We start from the raw sequence: 12,360 nt of genomic DNA on the forward strand, positions 1-12,360 counted from the left end.
AAAATCTCCCATGTTGGTCAAGCTATTTGCATAAGGCATCAATAATCGAATACCGATATACACTTTAACATGTCACAATATCTCCACTGGAACTGGTGCCTAACCAAATTCCCAAATGGTTCCAACTTGAATTCGTGACTGAGATTTAGACAGACACAATCTTCCCTGTCTACCTTCTGTATATGCTGTGTACAAAGATAAAGCACATGTGTAGGCAGTAAACAGCAGAAAAAAAGCCGTTAAGGAGACCAGATGGCTCCAGTGTCTACAGAGCACATTCATACTTCTAGTTAATTTCCTGCCATCTGAATGAGAAAAATTCATGGTTGAATATGAGTAAATTAAACCAGCAGGATGCTGCAATAACACTTTTTATGGCGACATGGCAGTTTAATTAAAGCGGGGAGGGAAATCAAAAGACAAGGAACAATGATAAATGACGATGTTCTAAGGCAGAAGTTTAATTTGATTGGTAATTCTTTCAAGAGTAATGACCTTTAGACAAACCATACGGCTGCTTTCGAACAGAAGATCTTCGTACTGACCTTTAAACATGCAAATATACTTATATAGTAATTGGTTTTAATGAGGCCAATTTACGATTCAATGTAAAGCCAATAATCCCATTGCAGTTTGCAAATACAATACACTTATTAGTGATTGTAATATGACCCTTGTATTCATCCTTCAGTCACATTTCATAGTCTCTATTTTCTACACACATTTGAGTCCACATAGATATTAATTTAGTTATTGAATTTTCTTCTCATAATTAAAGTCCTTGTACAATAGACCAAGTGGGTCAGTTAGTCTTGAGATGTAGTTCTGACCCAAAAATAAGAAATTTCCAATTTTGTAAAGAAGAAACATTCTTTTTTGTTTGCAACACATTTTTCAAATTAAGCGTTCACTATGTGATTTTCCAGATGTTTACACTGAGGCTGCAGGTAAGATGGAAACAAGGCAAAACAGAGACTCACACAAAATAGCGGCCATGCTCATTAGCCCTCCTTTTTTTCTGATCGCATCCCAAAGCGGGGATTACAATCACCAAATGTCACGGCTGGTTTCACCACCAAAAGCCAAGCATGGAAATAATTTCCCAACAGAATCCTCCCACGTTCTTTAAGATACGATCGGCCTCATGTTTAGGCGTATCGGCACTTTAATTGGACCGAGTGTGTTTCTTAGTATGGCTGTTAAGATATGCGATGTTAACGTGGCAGCCGGCACCACTGTGCCGATTGTCGTTTAGTTTCTCTGGCTGTTATTGAACAGGTTGCCGTGGTGATAAGTAGGTTGCCGTGGTGACAGGCCGAGAGACAAAAAGGACTTGATAAGAAATCTGTCCAGTTTAATGTGCACTCGCTGTCAACCCTGGCTTACTGGCCTATGGCCTGTGAGGACTGTCTCTTCATTTTTATGTGCTCCTAAATAACAAATACACAGGGCGGGCATAACTTTTATCGCCTGATTAAGATCTAGAAATTGACAAAGTGCATGGTATCAGCTCCTTTTGTGTGCACTGATTAAAATTCCAAAACAGTAATTGAAAAATAATTTGCACAGAAGAAACGTGACCCTGTTTGATATATTGGTGACATTCTGAAGCTGTGAAATAAAGTTTTGTCATTGTGCGTTATGAGGAAAGTCAACATCAGGAGACGTTATTTGATTTGGTTTGTTGAGAACAGAAATTATTTTTATCCATCATTAGTCCCTTGTGCAGGTTGCTGTGAAAAAAAAGATAAAATCAATAAGGTAATAGTAAGGAGGAAAAAAAGAACAAAAGACTACAAAGCAGCATAAAAATGATGATGAGATATGTTCTTGGTTTCTTATCAAATTAAAAATGTAGACTTATACTCCAGGGCGACCATTCCTTTTTCTCTTCATTGTGAATTTGTTTTTGGATTGGTGCGACTTATAGTCCGAAAAATACGGTACACCTTGATTTGAACAACAACTATAATGCCTTTTCAAATTCGTGCTTTTTGATTTAGATTTACTCAAGTATTTTGTTGCTGAAAACGAAACAAAATAACAAGGTTATTACAGAATATCATTACAAAGCAAAATGCAGTGTTTATACTTTTGCAAGATAATGAAGGAGACAATAATGGTCTTTGTTGTTTGATGAGTTTAATTTGTCACACACTGGTCACCTCTTGGTTATCCATGTGAAAAAATTCATGCGTTTACGCACACACACACTCACACATACAGAGGGAGAACTGTGTCAAATCAGTTCAGTAGCAGTCTGTTTGTGGGGACATGCATCAGTAATAACTGTGACCGCTTCTTTTTGTCGCTCTTTGTGTGTCCATTCAGGGTGAGCCTGCACACATGAAAGGGGTCAGCATCCAGTTTGAAACCAAAATCTTTCTTTTCACACCCTTGTGTGTCTGGGTATTTGCAAAGTTTTTCAATGGGAGTGGAAAAAAAGTTGCCTCTTCCATTCCTTACTATGTTCCGCCTCAATGTTCTCTCCCTCAGAGCTTCCCATGGCGACACTGACACCGTCCAAAGCGACCCTCATGGAGGGTGAAAACTTGCAGCTCTCATGCAACACTTCGGGTGTGCCGTCACCTGAACTCAACTGGAACATGGCGTTGGTCACCAACTACGAGGTCTGCACATACACGCACGCATACTAGCGGTATACCAAAATGTCATTTTAGTTCAGTTCGGTTTTTGAAGTGCTCTGTATGATCAATTTTCAGAACAAAAAAGTCAGGATAAATACTTAAAATGCTTTTTTAATTTTTTTATTTAAACAATAGTAATAGTGTATACTAAAGTGGTCTTTTTTGTTGATATTTCTAATAAATTACAACCCGAGTTCATAATGTTAAAATCATTTTTTCATTCATTTTCTGAGTTGAAATGCTTAACAGCAACAACCTGAACATGACAAGTAATTATCCAACACAAAAGTTTTTTTTTCTTGCTAGATATTTTATTATATCCACATTTTTTTGCAGAAAGCAGATATCTAGCTAGTTGCAGTGGAAATATGTAAGAGAATGGAATGTGTTCTTTTGGGGGTTTGATTATTATCTTTTTCCCCTTCTCTGTGTCTTGTACTTGTGATTTTACATTGATTTCACCTGTTGCGGTCCACATTCTTGTGTCTCAGCCAATCAGCTGCCTCTGTTTCGTGTTTTGATTGTCTGCCCTGGTTGGATTGTCTGTTTATTTCCTGTCTGTGTCCTGGCATCCCTTGCAGGCACATATTCCTCCTCGTGGTCCTGTTTTTTTCCCCCTGTAAGTTTGTTCCGTTTTGCACTATTGTTGTGGCTTGGTCTTTTTCCCTGGGTTTTGTCTTAAATTGTTTTGTTTAATGATCAAGTTTATGTTGATTAAAGAACACTTTAGTGCACATCACCATTATGTTTGTTAGTCCCCTCCCTACCAGTAGGTCCATTCCCGATTACCCATCAGTGCTAAAAACCTAAGAGTAGCTGTTTTTTTGCATGTAGATTTATTGTCAGATTGTACCATTTTAAATGGGTTATAATTTTGGATTTATCACCTCCCGTAAAGTTTAATAAGGGAAGGGAAAAAGGGTTTCCTCGCGCTTTCTCCGGTGGTAGCGTCTTTTGCCGTGACGCCATCTGTACAAGGCAGCCAGCCACACAGTAGTAAAGAAAAAAAGGTTCATTTTTTATTTTTTTGCTTGCATTTGCAATGATGCAGTTTTCCCAGGGCAGGGGTGTCCAACTCCGTGTGGTTGGCAGGCCAAATTCATGCCAATGAAATCTAATGTGCACCGGACCAGATGATTTTTTTTTTGCCAAAAAAGTTAACTTATTGGCTGTCATTGATGAGGGGTTCTTACAAGTCACTTCCTGTAAATTCTGGACCAGTTCCTTTTGGTTTTTGAGGAATTTGGGGATGCTTCCTGTTCATTTGTTGCTCTCTGCTGATTTTTGTGCATTTTAGAGTACCTTGTTACTCATTGGCTGCCATTGATGGCCAAGTTTTGACTACAAGGAGAGAAAGAACAAATGTCACTGTGGATAGGAAATTGAGAAAACTGCAGTAATGCATGCACTCCATTGAGCAACTGATAAATTTCTGATTTTATACCTGTGACAAATAAATACTAAATAAAAAATGGATTCTGTAGAAAGAGTATGAATGAGGCAGATCGTACTTCCATGGCCCACAAGACCTTGGTTCCCCATAAAGTGCTTAGCTTGCGCTTGTACATTTTCATAGGGGAAAAAATGCATAACAAGATGCAGGTGAACCGAACTGAACTTGTCATACCGAAATTCACAAACGTCAACCATTTGTGAACATAAGAATGAGTGCAATAAAGCATCACGGCCTGGAGTCATTGTCAGTTAATCAAAATCATGATGCCAATGGTAGAAATGAATGGAGCCGCTGGGGTACTAATTACATCTACTCAGTGTTAGTCTTTTGCGTGTCTGAGAGACAGATAATTTTTTAATTTGGGGTTTCTCTGAACATAATTAAAGAAGGATTAGGGTTATATTTTACAGACGTAAAAGCCCGCTCTGCTTAATTTTGTTGCCATAAATGAGGAAGGGTATTGAAAGCACTGATTTTTATTCAAACATTCAAATTCATTCATGCTTCATTGTGCTCACAGATCGAGACATCGGGTCAGATTTCCATGCTGCGATTGTCCAACTTGTCATGGATGGACCATAACAGCAAGATCAGCTGCACCGCACAGAATATTGTCGGCGAGAAGGAGTCCTCATTGCTGTTGAACATATCATGTGAGTTTGTCCTTCTTTTGCAAAAATCCTTTGGTTTTTAATGCTTCACTAGCCTCAACTTTTTTTTTTTGTGTCACTCAGTTCCTCCGAATATCACCAAGCTGAGTGACGCCGTCTCAGACCACAACTGGTGCATTCCCTTTAGTGTGGCAGGTAAGAGGATTTAAGTGTTGCTGGTCAGTTACATGCTCTAGTGAGGGTTTTAGCAGCATCGTCTAATAGTGCCAATTTTCATTAAACTGAAGTAGGTCAATGAAGAATGTATTAGATTTGAGAAACCATGCAGATATTTGTTTTATAGTTCGCGGTAGGGAAGATTTCTCTTCTTATACTTTGACATTAGAAATAGCATTGTTTTTTTTCCTCTTAAAACTTTAATTCATGAATTAGGATTTTTTTTTTACACCAGAATAGGGAACTCATTAAATTCATCCCAATACTTTTTGAGTGGGACGGCTGAAAAAATATTCCGACTCCAAAAGAAGCATTCATGGCCAGTCTTTCCAGTTTAAATGAATTGGACAAAGCAGTACAAATGTTGCAAATTGAAATAATTCTTTACATTTTTTGTTTAATACATGTCCACTTCATTTTTAGGACAAGGGAAGAACAGTGAGCCACAAGATCTAGATGAATAAAGCTAGTATAAAATTGAATTGTAATGAAGTGAAGATATCCCTGGAGTAGAATATCTTAGAATAGTGTATTGGTTTAATCTGGTTGGATAACCTCAATACTTGTAAAAGAAAATTGACTGTCAATTATGAGCAAAAATTAATGAGGAAGTCAAAGATGATGATGAATGATAAATTTAACATCTGCACTGTAACCAAGGAAACCCGGAACCCCAGATCAAGTGGTTTTTGAATGAAAGAGAAGTGACCGAGGACAAATTCATCAAGACCATGATCTATGACGTAACGGAGCGGGAGTATCACGGCTGCCTGCAGCTTGACATCCCCACGCACCTCAACAATGGCCTCTATACGCTGGTGGCCACGAACCAGTACGGAACAGACCGGAGGCGGGTCAAGGCTCATTTCATGCACAAACCCTGGGATGATGAGGAGTCACACTTGACAGGTCATTATTGCGTAAATGGCATTTGAATTGTGCAAAATCTGATGTTTTTGTAAGCCCGTTGATCTAAATTTCATGTATCTGCATCTTTCTTTTAACTTCTGCAGGAACTGAACCATATTACTACGGTGAGGGAAACAAATTTACTAATACTTTATCCTACTCTGGACTGTAAAATTTTGACATTTGTTCATCAAATTTACTAAATTATTAGTCTTTCTTGTGTTGATCAACTTAAATTAAAACAACATTAAGTATTAATGCAATCTTTGCAAAGATTATGACTTTATTTTCTAAAAAATTAAATATTTAAGGACTTTTTTCCCCTTTTGATATTATATTTTTGTCATACCATATCCTTGAACTTGGATCACTATCCATGCTAGTCTGTCCTTTTTCTGTCATGTGTACTTTATTTTATTCATTTATTTTTTACGGTCTTTGCAAGTTGCATCTGTGCCATTGTGTTTCTGTTCTTAAAAAAAGCACTTTGCTTGAATGACTACACTTTTTATATGCTGCATGTTAACGAAAATACTGTTGAAATATGTTGACATTTTTGAGGTCTCTAATTTGTTTTTGCTGCTTCATAACACCGCCTTCACTTGGCTGCAGACTTCCCTATAGGTACTGCTACAATGTTTTTTTGTGCTACCTTTACTATGTTATGTAAAATAAAAGGAAATCATCTGGTCACTGTTTTTCTTTTTTTCTTAATTCTATTGGTTTTTGTTTTGTCAACAGATGAACCCACGGCAGACCCACCAGAAGACAGAGTCGCTGTAAGTTCTTAATCAGCTTTCAATTCAACCTCTCCACTTGACAAATCTACAAAGTTCTCCTATGTCTGCAGGTGTATGTGGTGGTGGGCATTGCTGCAGTCGCCTTCTTTGGTTTCCTGATTATGTTAGCCATCCTCAAGTTTGGGGGGAACTCCAAGTTTGGAATTAAAGGTAAGACTGCTTTAGTTGTCCTTCTATTGTGGTAAATGTTTTGATTTGTGCAGTGGATGGCTTCATGAAGACGCAATGTACCAGCTCAAAAAGTTCTATTTATTGTTGTGGAACACCGTTAAAGTCATACAATTAAAACTTTTATGGAAAGATACCTCCAAATTGAAAAAAAAACGAAACGGGTAAATCACATCCTGAGATTTCAGTTCTGTTTTAATACAAAAATCAGTCAATTTTGATGTCACTGACCAAGAAAAAATAGCAAACGTGGGACCTGTTGACGCAACTACTACACCTCATTCAAAATGTGGAAAAATAGTCACCAACTCATTCCGTGATGATAAACTGCATTTTTTTTCATTTGTGATAGCCATCTTCTCTTTTGTTTGTGAATTAAGAACAAGAAAGAAAAATGAGTTATTGCCTTTATTCATTCCCGAACTGAATATTTCTATTTGCATCATTAAAGGAAGAAGGTTTGTAGTGGTTGTGTATTACTGGTCTCACTGAAGTAGCAGAATAATACAAATTGTGGGGGGGAAAAAAGCTTTGCGTCCATGAATCCATCCAATCTAGTTGGTTATCTTATTGTCTTATTCTTATTCTTTGATCTGAACTTTGTTGATGCTGTTACTGGCTCTATAGAGCAATGTCCTTCCATCTAATGGGATGAGCATGTAGATCTGGCTCTTATCTTAGCTTGGCTTTCTAACTAAGGATTTGCTAATATCTTAGCTTGGCTTTCTTCTTCTTTTTGAACTAACCATAACTGCTGGCCATAAGATGAATGCCTGTTGTTATCTAGAGAAAATATGGAATTATACTCATGGCTATAGACACTGTGTAACCCCTCAACAATATTTGAAATAGTGTGCGCTGAAGTCCCACAGTTATGACAGTGTGGTATTTTGACAGTGATTGATTCCAAGCTCCCCTGAGAGGTGGCAATGGTGACAGATGGGCCATGTGTGTGTTTGGTATTTTAGTGGTCGTCTTCACCACGGGCTTACAAGTGTGATGGGTTGGAGTGAAAAGACATTTTAATACCTTAAAGCAGCTTCTCTAGTGTTTATGTGGGTGAAGGGAAAAAAACGCTTGAACTGTAGTAAAAAACAACAACAATGTTGTCTTTTATTTGTAACCAAATCAGTAGCGAGCACTCGATCAGTTTATTTTTGCAGGAAAATACAGTTTGAAAACCAAATGCAGTTTTTTTACATGTTGCTGGAGACAAAAATGAAGCCAGTTTTGAAGAATAAACCCTTTTGGAATGATTAATACAAATGCAGTGTCCATACGCACACCATTGATGAATGTCAAACGGAGGATGAGTAAAGTGAGCATGTTAGGCACTGTGTTGTGAACAGATGTGCATGAGAACTACACACTTGTGGTTGAGTGTGAAGCATCTCACATCTATCACTGATGTTTACATTATTCATAAGTGAGATGTTTTTGTCCTCCTTTCTCATCAATAACAAATGGGTAACATTTGGTAGGAGGTTGTCGCTCACGATATGCCTAACTCTTGACACCTGGATGGCTCTTTTATACCTGGCAGTAAAGCCGTGTTCTTGCAAGTTGTTGTGTGATTGTTATGTAGTCTTTTAGCAGAAGCTTGCAAAAGTGACAGCAAACCAATGTACAACCAGCATTCAAAATTGTGCACAGCCTTGTGAGAGGAACAGTGGCTAACATTTTTCTTTCTGTTTAAGGAGGGTTTTTTTAACTAACCGTATACAATTTTGGGATGCTGCTTTCAGACTTCCGTTTTTGTGTGTCTCTCTATCTCTCAAAATATTTCAAATGATTAGAAGCCCACCACCATCAGTAAGCTCCATCAACTATCAATTCAATTTTCCATTAAAGAGAATTTTACATCACAAGCTTAGTTTTTAAAATGATGTTTGTATTTTTCTGCATGCCTGCAGCTGTTTACCACCCTATGACACTGTGTCAGTGAGTGTGGTGGAATGATAAATTTGATGCAAGCAGTTGACAAACAGAACTCTTCCTTCATTTGACGGTTTTCCATGCAACACACTCGCATGGTATGAAGTAAAGCAGCCGGGCCAACGGAATGTAGAGAGAATAAGAAAGTTAATGCAGTCGACATGGTGTCCACACGCCATCAATGATTCATCATTAGCGAAGGTTTCAGCTTACTTCTTGTTTGGAGAAGTTGAACGCCTCCTCCCCTTTTTTTCCCTTTCCAACGCGCGCACGCAGTCTTAGTCTTGATCGATCGATATGACACCCTCAAGGTCAGCCCGACTACACAGTAGGCCAGAAGTACGACTGAGCACGCTCGGTACACCCGCCTTCTCTTAGGCTTGCTCTCCCAGAAGACATGTCATCTATGTTTTGATGATTGCCACGGCCTTGCCGCATAAGAAGTTTTGCCGTCCATTTTCTTTGCACTTGTTCTATTGCAAGTCGTGAGTGAGCTGAAGTCTAAGTTGTTGAACAACTAAAGAATAAAACAAATGCAAAAAAAAAAAAAGAATTGTTGTCTAGGATAGGGCTATATGACGGGGTATTTAAACACTCTTGTTGTAGCAAAACATGTAGACCGAAAATATAACAATACTCAGTTTTAGACTTTATCCTCCTAAAAAGGAGGCAAACTTTACCAAAGAAGAATTGTAACTCCATCATAGGTTACACAAGCCAAGAGGAATCCATTAAAGTCAATTGAGTTTAATCACAGAAACTGTTTATTTCTAATAATCTCAAATGTATAATGATTTTTGCTCACTCGCTTATTAGAAATTTGAAGGAAAAAAAATGAATCCCCAGGACACAAGTGACGGTAACCTTTACTACTTAAAGCTTTGGATTTTTTTTTCTTAAAAAAAACTTCTTTTGAAGGAGGAGACAGGTGGACTTTGGTCAGATATCCATTCATTTTAAATGCGAAAGATGATATCTGAGTGTTTTGATTTGTGAGCATGGCACATCGCACCGCTATATACTGATTAAGAAGTTGAATGTGCGAGTTATTCTGAATGCAGCTTTGGAATGATATGTTATTAGCCATTGCCAGAAATGTCTGAATAGCTCAGCATGAACTGCCACTCCCTAAATTATTTGTTAAAATGGCTGTAGACTGAAAATATTTGGTGACTATTTGAGTATGACAAACCCCTCAAAATGGTGGTCCCATTTAGCAGCACTCATTCAAATTCATCTTGTTAGTCCATCTTCTGTGTATCCGTCCCCGACTCTTATTTATTTTTATACAGCATGGTGCCACACTGCCCACTCCCTCGGAGCTTAAAGTGTAACGCAGAGGCATTTCAAGTCCTAACTGGCCGCTGTGTAAATATCGGCACTGCCAGATGGCATGCAGGTTGTGTCAACATGCCGTCGTCTCCATGATAAGATGCTATGATAATGAGGCTTTTGCTATTGATCAAAACTTTGTCACATAAGATGCAGGGCAGCCAAGACAAACACAGACACACACACATGGCAGCGTGTTGCTTCTCTGAATGTGGATAAGCGATGGCAAAGATCCGTGCCAATATCATTTAGTGTAGCTGTTTTTTTTTTTGTGTGCTGTAGATTTCAAGGCGAATGCCAATGAGTGTGTGTGCGTGGCAGCAGAAAGACTGAGTGATTGGCAATAGCACTCTACCAGATAGAGGTTTATTGATGGATGGATTGATCGTATGCAAGTAAGAATATGGCTCTCATCTTGGCCACGCCTCCTTGTCATTGGTTAATGCTAAGATAAGCATCTCGGTTTGTGTGCATGAGTCTGTTGATGTGCATGAATGATTGACGGGTTTAAAACGAGTGCGTAAAGATGTAGACGACCGTAAATGAAGTGGAAACAGAATTAATAAATGACAAACAACGCATTATTTGCATTATGTTGTTCTACCGTGGTTGAAGGACACCGTCCTTGAAGACTTCCGAGAACTGTCACTTGGATTTACCTTTTTGTATTTTCGTGTGTCTGGTGCCAAGTTGATGATGCATCCTGTAATTTGTTTTGCTTTTGGATGACATCATCTGGCAGGCTAGAAAATGCAACTTATCTGTCGATGAAGTTGGCAGATGGTAATCAGGATGAAAACTAAAGCAGATGGTACCTCTCAGAAAATGCAGGTGTGTCTTCCTGTACCAACAGATTTTGCACACAGTGTTTAGACTAAAATAACAATGCTGTTGTAGATAGTAAAAAGGACACAATAGGAACAAATTGGGTTTGACTACAGTTATTAGTGTAAAAAACAACAACAACAACCGTACAATGTGGAAACGGGGGTATACCAATGTAAAAATGGGGAAAAGTCTAGTCTAGGCCTGCTATGACATCTGTCTACTGTCAACCTCATATTTTTAAGCAATATCTCTGACAGCCCTGGAAGTTATTCTGCACTACTCCCTATTCAGTGTCTTGGCATTTAAAAGATATAATTCTTAGCCATATTATCCTGAACTTAAAAAAAAACCTTTTCAAATAAAAAAATCAATCAGTATTTTGATTATGATGACAATTTTTGTATTTCTACTCTCAATGTCAGACTGAAAGAGTAGAGCAGTAGAAGCCAAATCTGTTATGTGTTTTGAATAGTTACAACCTTCGCTCAGTCCAAGGCAAACAACAGATGCGACAGCAACAGATGCTCACCTATTCTCAACCCCAAGGTTCATCTGTTATATTCCAGTATGAAAAAAAACAACTTAACATGAAAGATAATTTTTAAAGCACAAGGACCAGACTTCTGCCTTTGCTAGATATGCTGACTGACTTCCTTGGGCTGTATGCGTTAAATCTTTTATGCCACTCGAAGGTTATTTTCCAGTCTAGCAGTTAACAATTGTTTGATCCTCCTTTGAATTGGAACTAGGAGTCAATTGTTGATTGACTAGTGCTTTTTTAGGGTCAGGATTGTGTTCCCCCCCATCATTTTCAACAGTAACCATTTCAAGATCTAATACCTCGCATATAATGTTTTCCCCCCTCATGTCTTTAAACTTCTTCCATCTGTGTGTGTTATCAAACAACCCTCATTTCTATGAACATTTATGTTGTAGTCCTGAAATTTCAGACTTTGGTGTCCCAATTTTACTGACAGCATGTCTGTTTTTGTACCCCGTGTTAACATGTATACATTGTTTTTTTCCCTCCCCTTTTCTATCAAACACCAATGACAAAGGCAGCATGAGAGTTTCAGTGAGCACGTTGTTGTTTTTGACTCGTCTCAGGGTGTCCTTTATCACCAAGCGTCAGCTGCCTGGCGTTGTTTTCTTTCTTGCGTTTTTCCTCCTGACAGACATGTCAGCCATTAGTTTACCTCGCCTCCACTTCATTTTCATAGCACATGCTCCATAATTGCACACACAGATCAGACACTGCAGTTGAATTTTATGTAAAACTGTCAACCACATTTTTCAGGTGCAGGTTGTATGATACAATTATTGGATCTTGAGTTGATCAATGGGTGGCCCGGTGGCGCGAGTGGTTAGTGCGCCGGCCTCACAGCTCTGGGGTACTGGTTTCAAGTCCAGGTCAGTCCACCTGTGTGGAGTTTGCATGTTCTCCCTGGGCATGTGTG

General features: G+C 38.5%; 1 protein-coding gene across 3 annotated transcripts in view; it reads left to right on the forward strand.

The window, feature by feature from the left end:
- The window catches only part of ntrk2a (neurotrophic tyrosine kinase, receptor, type 2a), a 55,595-nt gene that overhangs the window by 7,909 nt on the left and 35,326 nt on the right, over positions 1-12,360 (forward strand). For 2 of the 3 annotated variants that reach the window (XM_077600623.1, XM_077600624.1), the window contains exons 6-13: positions 2,497-2,630; positions 4,625-4,757; positions 4,839-4,910; positions 5,592-5,840; positions 5,945-5,965; positions 6,453-6,464; positions 6,582-6,619; positions 6,691-6,790. In XM_077600623.1, the coding sequence (XP_077456749.1) occupies positions 2,497-2,630; positions 4,625-4,757; positions 4,839-4,910; positions 5,592-5,840; positions 5,945-5,965; positions 6,453-6,464; positions 6,582-6,619; positions 6,691-6,790 (759 nt within the window). The remainder of the gene's footprint in view (positions 1-2,496; positions 2,631-4,624; positions 4,758-4,838; positions 4,911-5,591; positions 5,841-5,944; positions 5,966-6,452; positions 6,465-6,581; positions 6,620-6,690; positions 6,791-12,360) is intronic. The other variant, XM_077600625.1, reaches the window with a different exon arrangement.

This window comes from Stigmatopora argus, chromosome 5 (genome assembly GCF_051989625.1).
Source record: "Stigmatopora argus isolate UIUO_Sarg chromosome 5, RoL_Sarg_1.0, whole genome shotgun sequence".
Lineage (NCBI taxonomy): Eukaryota > Metazoa > Chordata > Actinopteri > Syngnathiformes > Syngnathidae > Stigmatopora > Stigmatopora argus.